The sequence below is a fragment of the Megalops cyprinoides genome, chromosome 15 (genome assembly GCF_013368585.1).
Source record: "Megalops cyprinoides isolate fMegCyp1 chromosome 15, fMegCyp1.pri, whole genome shotgun sequence".
NCBI classification, from domain to species: Eukaryota; Metazoa; Chordata; class Actinopteri; order Elopiformes; family Megalopidae; genus Megalops; species Megalops cyprinoides.
Genome location: NC_050597.1, coordinates 25,298,361 through 25,320,288, shown reverse-complemented (window position 1 = coordinate 25,320,288; position 21,928 = coordinate 25,298,361). Strand labels below are relative to the sequence as shown.

Below are 21,928 nucleotides of genomic sequence, written 5' to 3'. Positions count from 1 at the left end.
GAACCCTCAGCTTTTACTGATTTTTTCATTAGCTTTGTCTCCAACATTACAAGAAAGGTTAAAGAGTTCAGATGGAATCCCGTACTGTGCCTTGCCCCCTAGCATTTGGGTTGAGAAAAATGAGTCATGCACCGAAATTTCTAACTGGTAACCAGGCTTAAATGAGAGCACAGGTCCCTTACCAGGAAATCAACCAAAGGGTTTTAAAGCGCTAGAGAAGGAATTTCAAATGAATTATTAGAATCCTAATATAGCTGATTTCAGAATCCACCCGGCCTTGAAAATACTGTGAAATGAAAATCATGTTTCCTTGCAGAGTAGAGAGCTGCAGTTGTGATTATTTAACTGATCATCATCATGCTTGACTGTAATATTCTTTTTTTTGCTACAATGGTGACACCATCTACCATATACCTGTTTTATTAGTTTTTATAGTTTATCTATTAGTTTTATAGTTATCTATTATTTTTATAGTTGTTTATTTGATAGGAGCCGAAAAATATACTGCTAATTTCTAACACCTGCCCAGGCATTGGATACAAAAAAGAAAAGAGAACATTACAGACAGTGCCAGGAAATATCTGAAAGTTAAAGTAGATGTTTGTTTCACTGACGATTACAATATTCTATTGTTTCAATGTTGATTTACTCATTCTTTACAAACAATCAAAACTGTGAAACAGGTTTTGTAATTTGACAGTGAAGTCCATAACAGGAAAAGGAAAAGGTCAAAAAATGAGCTTGGTTTTGTTGCTCTACAGCTCCCTGTGTTAAATAACACTCGATCTAAATTACAACAAGGGTATTCAGAAAGGTTTTTCCTACCTCTACAGAATGCCAGTCATGGTCAGTAAATGGCACGGCCCAGACTCAAATCCGAGTCTGGGCTTCAGGACTCAGGTGTGCTCAGAGAGAACGCTGTAGAGAGAGTGCCTTACTGACTGAGTCACTACGAAGCCCTACAGCAAAACAATATTTAATCATGTTTCTCATGGTTTTCTGCACAGCTAAGACTAAAGCAAATCATTTAGACCTGTGGTAACCACTAGATTTAACTTTATAACTTTATTCTGATACACTGGCACAGTTTGCAAAGGAGGCATCACCTGGTTTTTGTACAGTTTGCAAAAGCGAAGTTCCAGTTCCACCCATTATCACTAAAGCTTTGAACAGTATATACCAATAAGCCTTATGTGAATCTAGACTTGGTTTACTGCGTGGATGTATAGTCTGTTTTAAAATCAGTGAACTGTAATGTGAATGCAGTACACGAAGCAGAAACTAAAACATATATTTATTGAAGGGGGCAGCCACAGATGCAGGTATTTCATTTTCAGGCAGTATATGGAAAAGATCCTCCTTTCCTCCTATAAGCACCGTATCAATGTTTTGCATACTACTCTCTTGGGCTACTGAGACATTCAGACAATATGATGTTGTCCTCATGCTGTCATAATGTTATCATTTTAAGCAGTGGTCAATCCATCATGGCTGTTTAATCCCGCGCACTGTAGGAATGCATACAGAGGCCTTTTACAATAAATAATAATAAATATTAAAAAGGGAGGAAAGGGACAAAAATGTCCGGCTGCTGTAGGATGTGGAGGGCAGTGTGAATAAGGAGCACTCCCTCTGACAGTTTCCACGGATGCAAAAAAAAAAAAGCGTGGAGGTGGGGGTCCGAACTGACAGCTGCGAACGTCGACATTACAGACGTTACATACAAAGCTGCAGCACACCTAATGCATACTAAAGTGACAGTGGATTATTAAGATATTTGAGTGACTGGCCTTGGGGATGCAGCGGCACATTTGTGAAGCACCATTAATCCATCACTGCGGTGCTTATTACACATTCTCCCTACTGTTAAACAAAGGAAGGTCGTCAACTTAAAAAAAAAAACAGAAAAAGCATAAAATAAAGCCTATGCAGGATTTGTAGGGGGAATTTCAATATGTGATCTTTTCAAAATGAATGTGTCCATGATTGTGGTATTCAGGATAGTTTTCTTTTGAAATGTGTTAAGTTATTGTATTTACAAATTTCTGAACTGATGTTTGTGCTGACCCTGTAAAATATCCTTCTTTGGTTATCATAATTTGAACACATTGATGCCTTCTGTATGGCTGCTAAAGGCATTTAAAGCAACATGCTTCTGATCTAAGATAAAACTAAATTAATCCAGAGTTTGCAAACCTCCGGATGACCTGTTGTACTTCAGTTTCTCCTACAGTTCCCTACTGCTGTATGAGGAATGTCTTGTCTGCTCACAATCGTCTCAGCGTCAAGTGCAAATTGTTACGAAGAGAGGATACCAAGAAATATCAAGAAGCCCAGCTGTCAAAAATCAACGAGATTCTGGCAGGTTGGATTTGAGTTAATGCCCCTTTAGGGGCATGGTGAAGGGAATTGTTTTAAAAATTCATACAGCGTTGCTTCTGGGGGGAACTGTTGCTAGGTTACATTCAGGTTAAAAAAAAGAGTGGGCAGTCCTGGTTTCAACCAATGCAAGATGCATGTGTAGCGGATTTAAAAGGGTTAAAAGTTCATGGAGCAGATGTGCCGGCACTTTATGTAATAATGAATAAATTAAGCCCACACAAAGAGATAGTTTACCATCATTTGTTGGGCTGCTGTTCAATCTGTTGCTGGATGTTCTGCTTTGTAGGGCAGTGGTTTGCGGTGGAACAGAGTGACAGATGCCAACGCTAATGGAACATAGATGTAACGTATTTCACGGTGCCACGTTGTGTTGTGTCACCTTTGGCACTGCTTTAAACGGCGGCAGGTCACACGTAAACAAGCAATAGCATTAATATTGGTCTGAGTGTTCAGTTTTATCTCTCAGCATCAGAATACTCTTATACGCGGATGACCTTGGAAACAAGGACATCGCTGAAGGGCCATTTCCAATCAAAATGCACTGAGTTCTCGCAAAAAATGCACCGTACAAGAGTTGAATAGCCAGAGGTTTGTGAGATGCACGTCAAATAGAAGACAAAACCTTTCTGCCCCTTAATCCTCTTTGTGAATCACCATGCGAACATAAAAGTCAAACAAGGGCTGAAGGTGGATGGCAGGGTGCACTTCCGAAACCCTGTGTGCCATCTGAATCCCCATAATCAGTGGGTATTTCCAGGGTCACTGTATTAGATTACCCAATGACTTATCAGTGTCATAGAATGAACTAACCTGTTTAACGATAATGGTATTGAGGGAGAGAGAGGAGAAAAAAAATGCACGAACCGGAAGGAGATTCGGCCCACATTCTGCAGTCAGAATGTTTCACCATTTCTTGATAAAAAAGGCTCTCCTTTATGTAACACTCGAGGCTTATGACACACACATCATGCCTTTGATTGTTTCCTTTTCGTATTACTTCATCCTCTGCAGAAAAACATCAGCCTCATGATCAAAACCCTTCCCAGCGCAAACACACTTGATGTGAAAGGGAGTGTAAAAAAAAGTGGATCGCCACTCCCTCCCTGCACGCGTCTCCCCTTTAATCATCAGCTTCTCATCAGTGACAATTACAGCTGATGAAGGGGTGGTGGTTTGTCATTGGCATTTAGTTTTGCTGTGGGTGCATGTCTGTGTTAATAAATGTTGATGGTTAAATGCTGGCAGTAAGTATGCTTTGCTTCTTGCATTTCACATGGTGGATGGCTGGGACCTGGTTTTGTGTGATTGTCCCTGAATGTTGATGAGGGACCAACATCAAGGATGAAGTATTTCCCAGACCCTGCAGAGAAATAAGCAGATGCTGTACACATGTAGTGATGGTGGTCGTGTATGTGTGGGTGTGTGTGGGGGCAAGTAGTGGCTTCCTCTGTAAAATGACAGACAAATTTTAAATTATGTAAAGTTTTCTATTAGTTTCCAGAATGGATGCATAGGGTTTTTTAAAAATTGATTAGTTGCACATGACAATTTTGTAAAAATTATACAGATTCAAAAAACTCAGGACAAATATAGGCTGTGTGCTGGTTAGTACATGATGTTCATTACAAATCGACTCCTTCTCATTTCATTGGCTGCTGCGATGAAGGGATACATTCACTCAAAGGAGCCACAAAACAAGTGAACATTCTGCCCCCTTTTCAGGGACAAAGAGAAGACTTAATTTTGACTCAAAGTTAAATGCAAGTGCTACTTTTTTCCTTCCTAAACACTGTTTAACAATTTTGGACTAATGTTGATTGAGTCCTAGGGACAGTCATTTGACAGTTGGAAATTAGCTTTCTTAATATACACATACACACACATTCAAGCACACACATAGCCACGCTTTTATAAACGGAAGTATCTTTGGAAAGTAGTAATATACACGGGGCATGCCTCCGTATGGAGAGTTTACATTCAGTGTGGTTCCCCAGCTGATGAAATGAGAGGGAAAGATGCAGAGAGATTGCAGCTGCCTTCCTTGCAAAACTCCCTGCCAGCTTCATATCGTGGAGGCGTGGCACTGAAGACGATACACCAATTTGTTTTATTGGTTTCTAATCATTGTTTCCTATTATCTCGTCAGAGTGAGATTTCTCATACGGAGGTCAAACAATTGCCACGCTATGTCTGATGTGTCAGCGCAAGATTATCTGACTGGTGATAACGTGATTATCTGGAAAGCCTCACAGCTATAGCTCAAAGGAGCCCAGCACCCCCCACATATTTCCCACAGTGACTTTGCCCGCTGTGATGAGTGTGTGTGTGTGTGTGTGTGGGGGGGGGGGTACGGGGTGACATCAGTGTCCTTTAAGGGGACGGTGTCTGGTGGCGTTCCACATATTGCATGTTGGTTTGGTTTTGGGTCTCACCCATGGCAGGTGGACTGCGGTGACATTGGGGATGAATTGAGCACATACCTATTCATTCTTTACATTGTCACCGGTAAACTGCATAATATTGTGCTGCCACCATTGTAACATTACTGTTGTAATATTATACTGCCACTTTGCTGTTAAGGTGTACCTGACAGGAGGATAAACTGACTATAGCACTATCATTATCACACATTACAGCATAGTGGAATCTCATAATTCTATGTCGCTGTTATTGCAGTAATTGGTTAGAGTGAAAGACACCATTATGCAATGTACGGTAGCTTTTAAGCGAGTACTTAAGCATATGCAGGTCTGGCTTAACAGTAGAGTCAGAGAAAAAAAAATACTACACATGAATTTGATATGCTGCAAAACCAGGAAACTAACCATGTGCAAAGAGTAAACAAAATAAATCAATGTAAAAAAGAATGTATTGTTAAATTACAAGGCACGGTGGAGGACTAAGAAAATACAGGCAAAAGACACTACCAGCTGCTGCCGAAGAAAAAGGAGTATTGACTTTTAAAATTCAGTTCTTACCAAACACACCTCATTAATTTCCCTCCAAACATTTAATGAAAATCATAGCCAAATCTCTGGGTGGGGGGGGGGGGGGGGGGGTCTAGTTGAATATATTAATGGATAATAGCTAACAGTTATGCGACTTAGTAGCTAGCTGGAGCTAGTAATCACTAACCAAATACACATCATGTTCACTCACTGCTTTAAATTGTGTTTTCATTAAATAGTGTTTTCAATTGAAATACTAATTTTTAATTGAGCAGATAAGTTAGTCAACTTAAGGCAGAGGAATTGGGCAACTAAATAGATTTAACCTGCTAACAAGCTGTAATGGGTTCTCATATTCACCTCCTTTCCAGTTCACTTTGGTATGATAGCCAACATAATTAACTAACTGTCATGTTTCTTCTCAGAGAACCCAGAAACAGGCTTTTATGACATCAGAATTGATCTCTTTTTTATGGTAATCAAAATTTCTTGACTCTGATATCACACAAATGAAGGAGATTTCATGGGTATTCCACTTTATAATCATTTTTAAATATTTGGAGATCAACAAGGGCTGTCAAATTTTGTTGAAGTTCTTTGTTTTGCTATAGTGTTATTATTTTAATTAGTCATCATCTCAGGACAATTTTTTCCTTAACTTCCCTTCAGGCGTTCGGAAGAAGTCCATGCAGATCAGTCACACATTTGGCAAACTGGATTAGTCAATGTTGTGGGGTTTGGGACAATTTTTCTGAAGCCACGCCACAGTGTCCCAACACTGGATTCAATCCAACATCCCCCTCAGCACCAAGAAGCCAGGCACTGTTTGCCACGGCGGGACAATAATTTGAGTTCTCACATTAAACAGCACTGTTTGAGCGTTAACAACCTTTTTTGGGAACTCTCTGCTGCCACCCCAGCACCCATGTTGCACGCCTCCCTCCAAATTGTGACAGCCCCCTTCAGCACAAGCCATGCACTCTCACTTGCACTCCATTACATGGAATAACAGGAGTACCAAAAGTATCTCTGTTTATTTTTGTCCACATAATAGCTTTTTTTTATTTTGTTATTTGCACATGCCAGAGGGTTAGAAAAGAGGTATGCATTAAATATTAAAAAAACACTAAAATGATAATGTACGTTATGTGCAGGTAGGGCGAGGATACCCAATACAAATTCAACTATACAGATGATATTATATCACAGACAACATACTCAAACAGTGTACAGAAAATATTAAAACCTATAAAGATACTACTGAATTACTGAAGGGATATTAATCCATCAACATCAATATATTCTATTAACATCAAACAAAGCGCAATGAGGACCGAAATGTCACATCTCCATATGTCCACAAGTACTATATGATCCTCCTGCACCAGCTTCTCAAAGGGGAGGGAGACACAGCACACTGCCAGCCCAAGCGCTACTTCCAGCCTTCGTGTGTGTGGCAATTTTTTTTTTCCGTGGCTTGAGGAAAAGTTTTACAGAAGAGAGGAGAAAGGGGGCCTGTCCGTGTGCAGCCAGAGCCATGTGGCTGCTTCGCGAGGCAATCCACCTGGCAGCCTTCCCACGGTCTTATTACTCCGAGCTTCAGAGGAGGAAAGTGTGAGGAAATAAATGTGGAAAAGGCGGTTCAGAGCCGCAGCACAGAACATCTGCTCATCCCTCTGACTCTGGCCCCGTGCTAATCCAGGAGGCCTGAGCATCTCCCAAAAAATCATGGCTCACCAAAGTTCAGTCAGAAGGGCAGGACTCAGGTCAGTGAGCTGTCTCTTCATGTTTACTCATGCCAAACATTAACCACAGTTGAAGCTGCATGATTTTTTTTCTTTTTGACTGTGGAAGTTTTAAGTAAAGGAAGGAAGAAGAAATCTGGGAATGAATATGTGTCCTAACAATGAAAATCAGTTGCCTTTCAAGAAACTACAGCTGTTCAAGGGCCAATGAAAGGTCAGAACTTGATGGCTTATGTCACAAGAACTGCAACTACACAGGATGTGAGTGCAGGTGGGTGGAGACTTTCTAAACTGCATACCACACAACTTGGCAACCAGTCAAAACCATGCAAACCCAGCAAAAAAAAAGTGATGCTCTGCAGCGATGCTGAAAGGAGAAATCGAATGGATCTGACCTTAGTGAGATTTCCATTCACTGGTGATTAACGGCAGCAATTTCGAGAACATATGCTCCTAAAAGGGTCAATGGTGAGAGATAAACCCGGCCAGCTAAGCCGCGAGAGGCCAGACAGTCTCGTCACGATCCACCCCAGAACTCACCGCCGCGGAACGAAGTGAGGGACAAAGTTGAAGGATAGGGAAAGGTGGCTTTGCATAATGGCAAAGTGCGCACCACTTTGAGAGCCCGGGGCCTTAAAGGTACCGTGGGAGGGGGCTGTGACAAAATAAAACCCAGGGAAAGCGTTTGATTGGATGTTCCGTGGAGGAATATCTGCGATCGTTTGCCCATCCTGCCATCAAGGTCAGGTGTGCACATGAGAACATCTTGCCCATTCTGTCACTCCTATGCATTATAGTTAATGAATAAGCAGACAGTTTTTCCATCCAAATGATGTTTATCATGTCTAAATGCCAGGAGTTTGAAAATGGCTATATACACGTAAAGGAACCACCTAACTGGAATCAGATGGGGTCTCAGCCTGTAAGAATGTGAGAGTACATTTTAAAAAGTAATATACTTACATATGCATTGGACTCACTACACATTTATCAATCAATCTTATAAGGGATTGCCTCAGTGTGTGGTTTATACACCCAACGAAACACTTTCACCAGGAATCATTGTCAAATACCCTCTGATGTTTTCTGAACATTTCCCAAAAAATCTAATAGAGGCTTCAATTAGATAATATCGCTATTGAATGATAGCTGTGAGGTATACAACTGCTAATCTCTGTATATAATAACTGCCCTGTGTGTCCTTGAAGCTTCCACAAAAGAGCTAAAAAATCCAATGGATGTTTCTCCTGTAATCTAGGATAAGTCTGCACTGTGTCATATTCAGGGACACTGGCATAAAAACCCAATTTGCTGTGGTTGTACTGGCAGGTCTCACCTCCCTATCTCATCGTTTTCCATCACACTGCCTGCCCCTTTGCCCTGAACTGCTCGCATGTCTGTCACACTGCCCTACAAGCTTGTTTGACTTGTTGATTGCTGATTTTGTGGGAAGAGGGGAGTTGTACATTTTGTCTGATTCGCTCCTTATTTCTTACTGAGAGGGTAGAGTCAAGTCTTTAAATGGCACAGAGTAGGGCTTCTCGACTGTGGCTCTGGTGGGACGAAATTCAGCAGGCTTTTTACTGCAGCGGCGCTCAGCGAATAACGCTCTCCGGAAGGCTGAATTGGTTTAATCAAGACAATGATGATTTGAATCAGGGGGGTAAGTGCCTGATGTGGATGAAAGCATGCAGACGCCAGGATCGGGGCCGAGTTATCTGCATGGAAAGTCATAAATGGTTTCAGCATCACAATATAAATACAGACTGCATTAGTGCTGCCCCCTCTACAATATTTCTTGCTGTTAACACACAACCTTATTTGCAGCTCTACAGTGCAATTGACAGTGTGCTAAAGCAGGGCATTTACCGTAAATGTCAGGTATTTGTCCATATGCCCCTCAGGGGTTGCGTCATTCAAAAACCCTTCTGTAAGGCATGTCGGCTACATGGGTGCAAATCTCTTTTGATCGTCTCATTCTCTGCCTTACAAGAAGACCTTTTTTTAAAATGAATGCACATTTAAATTGCAATCTCAGAAATGTTTATGAATTGCCATCAAAATCCTCCTAAAAAGCCTACAGACTGTCATGGTCTTATCCATGTGCTGTGCCGTCATCATGGGAAAGTTGATTTAAGGACAGCAATCTACAAACCTTCATATCTGTTCTGAATGGTAAGCGTGCCATGGGCAGTATTAAAGAAAACTCATTAAAATTTTCGCTGTGCTTCAGTATGTATATTTGGGTGGGTAAAAACAACAAGATTATTTTCTGACTGCTCCACTGTCCTCAGCTTCATCCCCCTGATTGAAAAAGATAATGACCTAAGCTCTTGAGTCCCTTGTAGTCATCCACCTCCTATGATGTATTGCAATGGCCACAGCGCATGAACATTGATTTGGAACGTAATTTGGGAGGCGAAATTGCTGGTGATGATAGCTTACTGAGACTACATTACATATTTTTCCTTTTGCTTTTTAATAATAACTGAACTGCAATTGCATGATACAACATGAACTTAAGACAGAAGACCGACAAGGATTAATGCCAGAAATTTTGTCTAGAAATTGCTCAAAACAATGAAGCAAGAAGTGTTGATGTCTAGGTAGAGATTTTCTGCTATAGCAGTAAATGTATTTTTAAATACTTGAGTAACTGGTGCTCAAAAACCCAAATAGATGTATGAATGATTAGTCTCTTGAGCAAGGATATAAAGTTGACTTATCACAAAACAGAGATAGAGAAATCTTTCCTGCTCTTTGTGGGAACAGTGCCATTGAATGGCTGCTGTCCTGAATGAAAGACTCTAAATGATATGCTTCCCCCATCTGTATCTGCCCTTCAAGGATGAGCAGATTTTAAAGGTCCTGAAAGAGCTGACAAAGTCAAGGACTTCCACTTCAGTTATTTCTCTCTGTAAGCAAGAGAAACAACTGTGGCAGAAATGCCAGCTTTAACGTGTGGCTGAACCTTTTTTTAATTAAACAATAATATTACACTTCCACCCAACCTAACAAATCTTGATTTAGGAACAAAAGTGATTTTTCACTGTACATGTGAAATGTTACAGTGTTCCTTCCCATTACTACAGTAGATATCTATATTGAAAAGCTCTTTCTTTGTACAGTACATAGGCTAATCTATCGTGTGTTTATGCTGTTGTAACCTACTTCAGGTCAAATTTCAAACATGGCCCAGAAGCCTTTGGTCCATTTTCCTTTTATATTGTGCGTTGGAGAAAAATGGAATCACAAATCATTAATTCATTGAAAAATGTTGTTGAAAACTAAAATGCTTCTGTTTAGACATTCTGTGCTAAAATATGCTATAGATGAAGTCTCCTTTTTGTGGGTTTTTGTCTGAACTGTGTGGACTGGCATTTACAGCATGACAGCTTTAGTAGTTTTACAGCCTCATGCTAACTGGCAGAAGGTTCTTGATTAGCTTCACTTTGCACTCTGGGAACTGCAGGCAGGCACGAAAAGGGTGAGATGAAGTTCATCCAGTTCCAATTAGAATTTTAAGGAATATAATTTTTTCAATAAAAATAAACATCTTAAATGTTTCAGGATGGCCTCCCGCTTATACTTTGAAGGCTGATATTGAAAGGAGGAGCATCGTGATTCCAGAGAATTATGATTCAAGTGTCGATTCAGTGCTTCTGCGTTGGGGAGGTAGAATGTTACATGCTTACATCAATACAAAAAAATCTGGAAGGAAATGAAAGGATTTCAATATGCATACCTACCAAATAAGGGGTTGTTTGCAAAAGGGAAGTGTGAGGATGAAGAAAAGATGGCTCAGACACTGAGTCAAGGTGGTTGCCTTTGTACTAACTAAAAGTTAAGAAATATAATGAATGTTTAATTTTTGGTTACTCCTTAATCTAGTCACCAATATAATATTAATAAGGTTTCCAGTAAAAAAGAGCAGCTGATGGGTTTTGTGCACTGTGAATCATGACTTAAAAGACATAGTATTCGGTGTTGGTTGTAAGAAAGCTGTTTCATATCAAGGGCTGTCCATACGTTGTAATGTATTTCTATGCTTTCTTGAGCCCTCGGGATTTGTTAAGAAAATGTCAAAGCCTTAATTTAAATGTAATTTGATGCACTGCATGCACGTTGCACTCAAAAGAACACTTTCCCAGAAGGTTCCGGAGCGAAGTTTATTAATTGTTGATGTGGGATTCAGGAATATGAATTTTAATGCCAGCGCTTTATTAAAAGGGCTCATCACCAGGAATGTAAATGCCAAAAGCCCTGGAGGCAGACCTGATATTCGACTAGGAAAACAGGTGAGTAAACAATAAGATATATTACTCACACATCCCTACAAAGGAATATTAACATTAATCTAATTGTATGAGTCGCATAATTGTTCCTATAATATTCTTCTCATAATTATTGTATGATTCATTATGAGGCTTAATTAAACTGTAGTACGGCATACACACAAATTATATGTGATACAAATTACCAATCCTGTTCTGCAGGCCTTACAATTATTGTCAAGTGTTGTCAAGAGTCAGCTGCTGGTGTAAACTGATGTCTTTAAATTATGGCGTGCCTGCGTGTCAAATTCATCTGTTCTGTCGAGACAAATTCATTGATTTAATTACTTCTGCCTAAAATTAGATTTTTCAGCAATCGCAGTTGAGATATCCACAAAACTCTGCACGTAAAAAAAAAAAGTAACAACCATAGTTGTGTGTAAATAAGAACGCATAGAAAATAGCATTTCCAAAAAACGCCTGAAAAATTACATTCATTACTCTATCAATATGACAACTGGGCCCTACTCTTCGTTACCGTGCTGTGGAAACTAAAACTAAAAACCATGATGCGGAATTTCACTCTTTTCCAAAATTCACAACGTACATAGGTTAATATTCCACGTGTGGTTTATGAAGGTCCTAGAATATGGTGCGCCCCGTCTATCGCCATTTTTAAAATGACAGCTCAGTTGGGAATGCCTTTACGGCGCCCAGACACCGTCGGCCGTCTTTAGTTGACGGTGATTGCGCGGCTGCTCTCGCGTTTAAACGAGGGTGTGTGACGCCTGCGACCTTGGACTTGGAACGCATTTTTTATTGCTTATCGCTTCGCTGCCCCTTCCGCTGTCTCCATCGCTGGACATACCCCGTTATCTTACTGCCGCCTCTGAAACGTGTTCCACGCACGGGAGTGATCTCGCAGGGCCGCCGACAAGCAACGGGTTTAGAACCGGGGCCCCGTCACACGTCAGCTCCTCTCTGTCCGCGGGCTGTAGCCCGCCATTACCGCCGAGTCGACGTCGGCTTTGCAGCGAGATGACAAACGCAGCGTCCGTAAGTGACACACAGCTGCCTGGCTTCCCAGTAAATAAATCGCCCAAAGCGGCTTTAAATAATTTTTGCGGCTCCTTTACATTGTCATTACGCAGAAACCCTTAGGTGAACTGTAAATCGCTGTCTAGATCAGATGCAGGGAAGTGCTTTTTCCCCCCTTCTTCATCCAATCCCATTTTTGTGCATGTAGCTGTTAAGACTCAAGGGTGAGTGATGGAGGCTATGGTCAGTGGAACATCGAATTGTTATGCTGGAATGGACCCGGTTTCGATTTCTCTGAGCGTGGCACCGTGCCTGACCAGTGACAGTCAGATTCAAACTAAAGGCATCAAATCACACCTTGGCAGCTGACCCTTGGGAGGATCGAATCCCCCCACCCCCACCCGCCTGATCAGCTCCACTGCAACAGCAACCGCATGACTTTGCCTCACTCGCCTGTGCTCTCAATGACGAATTGAACAATTCGCTCGTCAGCTTGTCATGTGACTCCCTCGCCTTTGATCTGGCAAGCACTCAAAGGACGCCTGCAAGAGGGGTCATTCCCTGAGGAATGATCAGTGGTCCGTGACGGTACCTAACAACTATCCTTTCAGGTGTATAATTAAAATAAATCTGGCATGGTCTGGAAAAAGCAAATAAGTCAATAATGCTTGGTGTGTCCAGCCAAAATTTTTTCCTCTGTTTCGAGCCATGGGTGCTTTATCAAGGGCACACTGCGTTGGGGCTGGTTTGCCATAAATATTCCTGGACTGGAAAGCCAATTAGAATTCTGTTCACATCAGTCCGCATTTATATTCATGCAATGTTGAGGCTGGGGGATACAAAAACAAAAGAATTGTTACTGGAGCTTCTCTGGCAATGCTCTTGTTATTTAGGTCAAAAAAGCAGAAAACTGCTTTCACCATTGTAACTATAGGGGGCATTTGTACAAAGGAAGTTATCTCTCTGTATTTAAGATTAATTAATCTTGTTTAAGACAAACATTTTCTGTTCAGACCCCAAAAAGAGGTGTAGAATGTGCAGAATGCTGATTCTTTGGATCCACTGTGTCTGTAATTCTCCACTGACTGTAAGTCTCTAAACCCACACCACTCCTGTCTGTATGTGTTCTGTAGGGTCTACCTTAATTTCAAAATGAATTATTACAAAATAAGTTACAATGAAGGGAGAGGAGGAGAGGTATTCCTCTCAAAGAGGACCTGAGCATAATTCCCACTGTAGAAGAAGATATTTTCACGAAAACCTTCTGCAGTCCTGAAGGCCTTCTGTCCACGAATGAGAGCTCGGCATGCATGTTTCACAAGGTGACATCAGGGGGGAGGAGGAACGCAAGGGTTGATGGGGGTCGGCCGTGCGCACAGCAGTCTTTTGTCGCGGGGTGAATTCAGGCCAGTTCCACTAGCACAGAGAGGACCTGGGATTCACATCGTCAGCCCGGGAAGGGATGACATTCACCGTGGGTTCACGCAGAACAACAGATGGGGAGAGCTTTTAATTGCAGTGGGTCACCTCGCATGCATCCGTACGTCACCACATCTGCAAGGGGGGAAGAATTATGTGCCCAGCGTTTTTTTCTTTTTTCCTGTACACCGGGGCCAAAAATAGAATCTTGATCATGGAATAACCAGATCAGGCCTGGGAGAAAATAACGGCATGCCCTGCTAATACCATTTACAGCCTTCTCAGGAGCAGCAGTGGGCGTCTGGCAGGGTCCTCTGGTGCCCGCGTCCGCTTTGAGCTGCTCTCTCGGGCCGTTTGGATCTATGCACTGGAGCAGTCGCCTCATGGGAGATTTGGGCGTTCTCTCCTGGAGTGTGAATGCACCTCAGTCCGTTTCATGGAGCACATGTCCATCCTACTCCCACCTTATGTGCTATTAAGGTGTTGTATGAGCCGAGCCCCCGTCTTATTGTACCCCAAAGCTGTTGTAAAACCTGATGGAGTAACATATAATGCAGTGAAAGGATATGTATCAGGAGTGACCATCTCTGATCCTGTAGTAGACCAAGTGCCTTAGCTACAGTGGTAAAGATACTCTGCACCAAATGATGTAAAGCAGGGGAAATCAACTTTGAGGGTTAAGGACTGTGCAATGGCACAATGTGGTGTAGAGGCAAGACCACAGGACAAGAGGTCTGTAGGCCATGGGTCTGCATCTCAGAAGTGCGACTGAAGTGGGTCACGGATATAAAATGTAACCGTTACACGTCACTCAGAATAAGAGCGTCTTGTAATGAAACGACAATTAGTGTGTGTTGCGTAGATAAGGATGAGCTTTCCAGTGCCCACCTTATTTAATGTGTGTATTGATGGAATCTGCTGAAACTGTTGATTTCATTGTAATTACTTGTGAGAAGGACAACATTAAGTAAATCGGCATGTTAACTGCACTGCCACTTAGCATCCTTAATTGCATCTCATACAATATGCAAGTGACAATAACGACTGAAACCATCCTGGCCGTCATTCCGCTGCAGATGTTGGTAATCAAACCAGCCTTGCTGGGATGGGTCTTGAAATCGCCTGTGATTTTAAATCATTAAGAGAAGGAATTATGCTTCCACAGGCCGAACAGTTTCAGCATTTGAGGAACACAACGGCCTTCTTTGAAGCTTCGCTGGCTACTGGCTGTGAGAACTCAGTGGTGCGTTTCATCACTGCCAGCACCGGTTCCCTGCTATCTCTTTCTGTTTCCCCCAAACCGATTAATAATTAACATCAGCTGTATTCCAGATCTGACACCAACGATCCCCAAGGAAAAGAAGGGGAAAAAAAGGAAATGTATTTACACCCCCTTACCGTGTGAAGCTGGCAGGCAAATGGAGGCAGAAAAAAATGTGAGTTCTCTACCACCTGCTGGCTACATATGGTACTGCATGGTATATTTAATTGTGTCCAGCTGTACAGTGTATCCCACCATCCAGAAAAAAAGCAGACATTGTTTAAAATCATATAGGACAATTGCACAAAATGAATATAGGGGAATAATTGTAGGAGATGACATTATTAGATCAGGACAAAAGATGTTTCAGAATAAGCTATACCACATAGCAGAGATCAATTCCAAAAAGTGAGTTGTAATATATATTCCATTTGTCACACATGCATAAACACATATTTTACTATAAAAGTACCTGATAGAGCTAATGACATGCCAATAAATATTTAACTACAATTTCTAAATTGAGTTAGAACAGTCAATTCTATCTTTAAAGAATGACACATTGAACAGCTTAAAAACTTGTAGATGTGGAAACTTACAAACTGCTGTGGACTTCTCAATGTGACAGAAATAGCATGTGTTGATGAAATTATGTTGAAAAGGTTGAAAAAGTGGAGGCGTGCTTTGAAGTGACGGATTAGTCACCGGCCCCAAATCTTTAACTCCCAGCCTTTGAACTGGTCTTTTCTTTGAAAAAATCTTTCCAAATAACGATGAAGAGGGAGACTTGGTTTTAATCATGATATAAAATGTCACACACCGACGATGAGTAGCAGAATTCTACAGGCAGCTAGAAAGGAACTGGGACGTCAGGAACGGGAGTCATTTTTCTGCACACAAAGCAACACTTCTGTGGGTTTCAGTGGAGTCTGAACACAGGATGTGGTGAAAGCCACTCAACCTCCCCACACCCTTTCAAAGTGTCATTACAACGGAGAAGTCTAATCACTTACATTGAAGGAAGTGTTTGATGTCACTTGCAAGCCTTCTTTCCTCCTGGTTCCTTGCTTTCTGTTCTTATAAGGTCCAAACTGTCCGTGCAAAGTCACTTCAAAATACACGTTGAGTGTGGCACATATATTTTTACAATTCTATGCATCACTGCATTTGTCAAGGACATAAGGTATCAAGAAAGGCCCTAAAGCTCTCCCTAAGCATATCAATGGTCATCCTTGTTTATTCAAGGATGTTCTCAATTAACAGGGACAGGAGTTTTCCTTTGGCTGTTATGTCCTGCACCTGGAAGGTCTAAAAGCTAATTGGCTGCACATCTCAAAAAAGGCAGTTCGTTTAGCAACGTTGCATGTGGTCAAAGTGTTGCCTTGCAGGAAGTAGCTCTGCAGTGTTGAAAAAGTCTTCTAGCAACATGGTGGTCGACCCATTGCTTCTGTTTCTCACAGTGTTGGCTGCTTGGTCGTTGCAAGGTAAGATGGCTAAAGGCAGTTGCAATTGTGTCAAGGTACTTTGTGATCCTAGGAAAGGTTTCTCTTTTAGGGGGTGATTTGTATTGCTGGCCCTCAGTGCTGCCTTTAGATTATCTTGAAGCTAAGACCATTTATCAGCTTAAAGGGCTCTGTTTCTTGGCTTACTCATAGTTCTGCTTCTGCTGGGAGCGCTAATGTATTGCCAGAGTAATGGGCATACTCATTTGTGTCTGGGGGAGTGAGGGTCTGATTAATTTTGTCCCCCCCCATTCCCCTCCTCCGTTATTGACCAGCTGGCTATCTGCTCTCTGATCTTTGTGGCCTTTCTATTTGAAGAACATGCCAGAAAGGTGCAGGCAGTTATATCTGTATCAGACACACGGAGGATCTACCACGGACGCGTTCTCTCCTATCCAACCACAAAGCAGCAGCAGCCTCTCGAATAAAGCTCAAAGGAACAAAAAAAATCCATCTTCACAAAGCTGTCAAAACGAGGTTTAAAATGGCTTTCTCTGCCTGCTCAGCTGCTGAGCTTTTGCGTTAGGGTTTAATTAGCTGGCACTTGTTTCATCCAACTGCTTTTTACAATGATTAAAAGGAGCCACAGACAAGACAGCAATGAAGGGACACTGGTGCTGTAGGTATCGAGGGATATGTTGACACCAGAGCTATGCTTTACAAGCAGATGTTGGTTACGAGTTCTTGGTCGCGAGTAAGAATGCCATTTGTCACTCGACTGGACAGCATTTCATTACGCGGGGCAGTAGCGTGGTGTAGTGGTGAAAAACAGGAATTGTAACCCAAAGATTCCTGGTCTGATACCCTGGCGGGGCCCTGCTGTGTTTTCTTGGGCAAGGTTCTTAACTCGAATTGCCTCAGTAAATATCCAGTTGTGTAAGTACATTAAACAACTTAAAAAGCCTAAGCTATGGAAGATCCTCTGGATAATAGGATAATAGGATCTGTAAAGTAATGCTTATCCACGTTGTCTTGCAGAGACCGTCACTCTGGGAAGTCATACAGCTCGGACCATTCCTGGTTCGGCCGGCAACGTCAGCAAGAATGACCCTGGGGTCCAAAAGGCAGTGCTGAGCGGCACCTACGCCTTCAACAACAAGTCAAATGATATATTCCTTTTCAAGTCTTTGGCCATTGATAAGGCAGAGAGACAGGTAAGAGTACAAGTCATCACCATTAAGGATGTCTGAATCATCACAAATGTAAAAACTTCTACTATGGTGGTAATTGTACACTTTATCGATCCCCATGGGGAAATTCGTCTTCTGCATTTGACCCATCCGAAGCAGTGGGCCCTTGAAATAAAGAGTAGTCTCTAAAATGGAGACAGGTGATTGTTCACTTAGTGATACGTAGTAAGAAGTTGATAATAATTCCTTCTGAGGGGAAAAATGCAAGTGTGTCTGGTGTAGCAATGTTACAGAGTTAACAGGGAATTTATGTTTTTGTGGATTAGTATAAATCTATCTGAGGTGCATGTGTACCGTGTCAAAATACATGCCTAATTTTGGTCTGCCCCAGTTTATTCCAAGTCAGTCTTGAAATGTCTAAGAACCCTGGAATTAAATGTGTAACACTTGTAAGCCATTTATAAATATTGCTGTTAATCCATTCAGTGGCTTTGTCAGTTCTGAAATGCTGTATGTTACCAAATTCAGGCTGGTGAGATCTGAAGCTGTATCCAGACTGTGTTTGTTGCTACTGGTTACACTGGCGTGGGGAGGGGTTCCGACGGCTGATCTCTGCAGCTTCTCATGTGTGGACACTCTCGGCTGCAGGTTGTGAAGGGCATCAAGTACATCCTGGAGGTGGAGATTTCACGCACCGTTTGCCGAAAGACTGCAAGCAACCCCGACCTGAGCAACTGTCACTTTCAGCCAAAAGGAAAGCTACATCAGGTAAAGTGAGAAAATATCTTGCTACAGTGTGGAAGGGAGGCTTGGGGGGGCGGGGGGGGGGGCGCGAAAAGCATCTTGCTTCAGTGTGGAGGGGGAGGGGGTGGCTTGGAGGGTGCACAAAATCTTTTGAAGGGGACACAAAACCACAGACTGCTTTCTGTTTCACTGCTGTAGAAATTGCCAGCAATTTCATTCAGCATAGTGGCATTTGGAAATGGCAAACAAACAAAAAAAATTACAGAAAGAAATGCTTGAGGTTAAAGTAAATCATGATAATGATTTAATAATGACGGTGCATTCAGAAGAAACCTTGTTTAGGGGAAGCATCTGGCCAACTGCAACCAAATGGACATTCTAATTGGCTCCAAATTATGCAGCTGAAACCCTGCTTTGGGAGTGTAGCTAATTGTGTTGAATCCAACATTCACCATGCGAGTGCTGTTTGATTTCAGACGCAATTATAAATGAACACTTGCATGCTTATGGTAATACAACAGCAATTGGCTCAAATGCAAGGTTGTCAACTCATACAGTCACCATGGAGCACGCTTTGAAGCCTGCTTTCACTATCTCAAAGCAGGGGTGTTACAGTGCATGCATGAAAGCTGCCAACCCCACTGGTGCGATGGCATTCAAACCACTGCTTCAACATTTTGGGGTCTTTGCACCAATGCAGTCTGTGCAAATTTGTGATTGGTTGGGCTCCTCATTGGCATTTGGTGGTGCTCATCATCTCTTGACAGACAGAGCAGTGCCTACAGTGATCTAACAGTGTCCAAGTACCCATGGGAAGCCTAAAAAGTAGTTTAGATTCAGTATGGTCAAAAGATAAAGTTACTATGCAATGCTCATTGCACTTTCCCTACACTTCTTCCTTTGTGGCAGCAGCTCCTGAAAACATGACATGCTATGGGCTGAAACTACTGTGATCTTTCTACTCATATGATATTATGCACAACTATAGTAATACTCATTTAAGAAACCATTTTTGAGCTGAGGCAGAAAAATATAACATTTTACATGATTTCGGCAAACTCTCAGACAGATGGGTGTGCCACGTGCGCCATCTGTCGGGAGACAACTAGCGACACTAAATATATTCTGAGCGCTTGCCGCCTTCCTGTTTCAGATCTTCCACTGTCACTTCGAAGTGTGGTCCCTTCCATGGCTGAAATGGATGAACACCACCTTCTTCGTCTGCCATCCTTGAGTGCTCAGCGGAACGGGAGCAGCAGTGTGCCGAAGGCCTTCCCACTTCCGATTCTGCACACGTACCACACAAAGTTGCCACCACGCTTGACCATCTAGCACATACATCACTTCCTTATCGTGCACATCACATACAATAAAGGCAGGTGTTGGTGACTGTCAGTGGTGTTATGAAATGACTTCAAAAAATATGGCCATACTGAGGTAAACGCCATAAAACGACACTGGACATGAATTTGAGAGAGGTGCTTTATTCAGAGAGGGTTCATTTAGCCCGTTGCAACAAAATACAATGATTCATTTAAAATTACATTCCAGGACATATTGGAAGGTGCACATTAACATGGTATGTCTACCAGCTCTGAACAGGCTGAATCAAACCACATGCATCGAACACCTAGTCTTTTTTTTACACACATAGGCAGCAAACTGTTTTCTCAGTTCATGGCAGGCAGCAGTTCTGTTTACTAAAGAGGAGACGTTGGAACAGTTCAATTCATACAGCAAGTGTCTTGTAAATATTAAAAAAAGGGTTCATGTACATAACAGTGTTTAAGGCTCACTTGAGCTGCCACTCCTTACAATGAGGAGTGCTCTTTGACCATTCATGATAAGGAACAGCCTTCTTTTATTAAGCAAAATGGTGTGGGTGAGAGAATGCACATTATTAAACATTTTCGATGTACAATACATCAATACAGTCTAGCCCCTTTGTGACCGTCTTCAGACTGGACAGTGATGCTTACTGTACAATCATGTTACTGTTATGCAAAAAAGACACTTTCAAACAAGGATTCCAATGTATTTCTAAAGCTGTTAAATTCTGAACTGTGCAGAACCGTGTGTTTCCTGAAACAACATATTTTACCTATTTATCCATCTTATTTAGTTTCATTTTGCAGTTGATAGGGGCTTGAATCATTCTTGTACAGACTGTAATAAATGCATTTTCTCATTGTTGAAAAGCTGTCATTAACTCATTGAACACAACAGTATTCAAACAATTGAACACAACAGTGTTAACAGGCTTCCTTGCTATTGCATATTACTTCATGCCTTCGGTGCATGCTCACTGACTGAATGAGAGCCCCTTCACTGATCAACTATTGCAAAATGTATAATTGTGTAACAACTGTAATCAAGTAAACACCACACAAACACAGTCAAAGCACGACCTTCTGTTAGTCATAACAAGCACTCAGTCATAACTAGTCTCTGGGGAACAAATGAATATAGAATATGGATAAAAGAATGGAGGCTTTTCTAGATTTTTCTGGGTATGCAGGCACACAGTGAATAAAGAGGTGGGAATGAATGAACTCAACCCCTCTCTTGCAACTATCTCAAGTCTTACTTTCCATTACTTTTACAACGTTCCTCATTGGTTGCAGAAGCTGACAAACTCACTTTGTTTAAATATAAAATAAAGTAAATACAAAATTTCAGCATCTTAATTTCAGAATTTCAGTGTGAGTCTGGGCCATTGCCATTTAAATTGAAACAATGATCGAACAAGGTTTTGATCATCTTTAGCACAGCCTGCTTAACATGTGGAGTAGATAATGGGGCTTGCGTAGAATGTTGAATGGTGTTGTAGAATCAGAAGCCTGTCGAGAACCAGGACGAAACAAGATACTGCGAGGTGAGAGGTGACCAACACAAGATGAAACCTGACACATATAAAACAAGCCTTAGTCACTGGGGCAAAAGCCCATGGTGTATGAAATGTAGAGACTAGCTGAGATGCTTAATTATAATGCACAGCAATGGGACCTTATAACTACCCACGTTTGAACAAAATCTCACATTTCTCTTAATGGCTTGAACTCAAGCCCTTTAGGGTGACGTGCAGTAGGTTTTAAAGTCCATCAACTCCTCAGAATAAAATAAAATCTGTTCTGACACAATTGTCCAACAAGTGTGTATACAAGACACCAGTATTCATGCATGTATGTTTTCAGAAAAACCATGTACACAGATTTAGGATACCAATCAAATGTTATTGCCATCAATTAGATTAATTGACTATGACTGATCGTGATGCACTTGATTGACTGTTGCACATGCTCCAAATCACTGAATCATTTGTTTGTGAGGTGATTTCGTACCGGTAATTCAATACACCATGCTGTTCCAGGCCACAATTCAGCTTGCTGGCTGACTTTGACATGCTCTGCTTTTGAAGTACACCATAAAAAAGTTAAATCACCTCCTCAATCTGCACACTCCACTTCTCCAAAAGCATCCATGCA

At 41.7% G+C, this 21,928-nt stretch overlaps 1 protein-coding gene across 1 annotated transcript; it reads left to right on the top strand.

The window, feature by feature from the left end:
* The first annotated feature begins 16,486 nt into the window (after nt 1-16,486).
* LOC118789742 (cystatin-F) lies at nt 16,487-20,198 on the top strand. Its single transcript, XM_036546331.1, has 4 exons — nt 16,487-16,551; nt 17,548-17,723; nt 18,348-18,467; nt 19,597-20,198. Exons 1-4 carry the CDS (start codon nt 16,494-16,496, stop codon nt 19,675-19,677), a joined length of 435 nt encoding a protein of 144 aa, XP_036402224.1. The 5' UTR covers nt 16,487-16,493; the 3' UTR covers nt 19,678-20,198.
* The last annotated feature ends 1,730 nt before the right edge of the window (nt 20,199-21,928 follow it).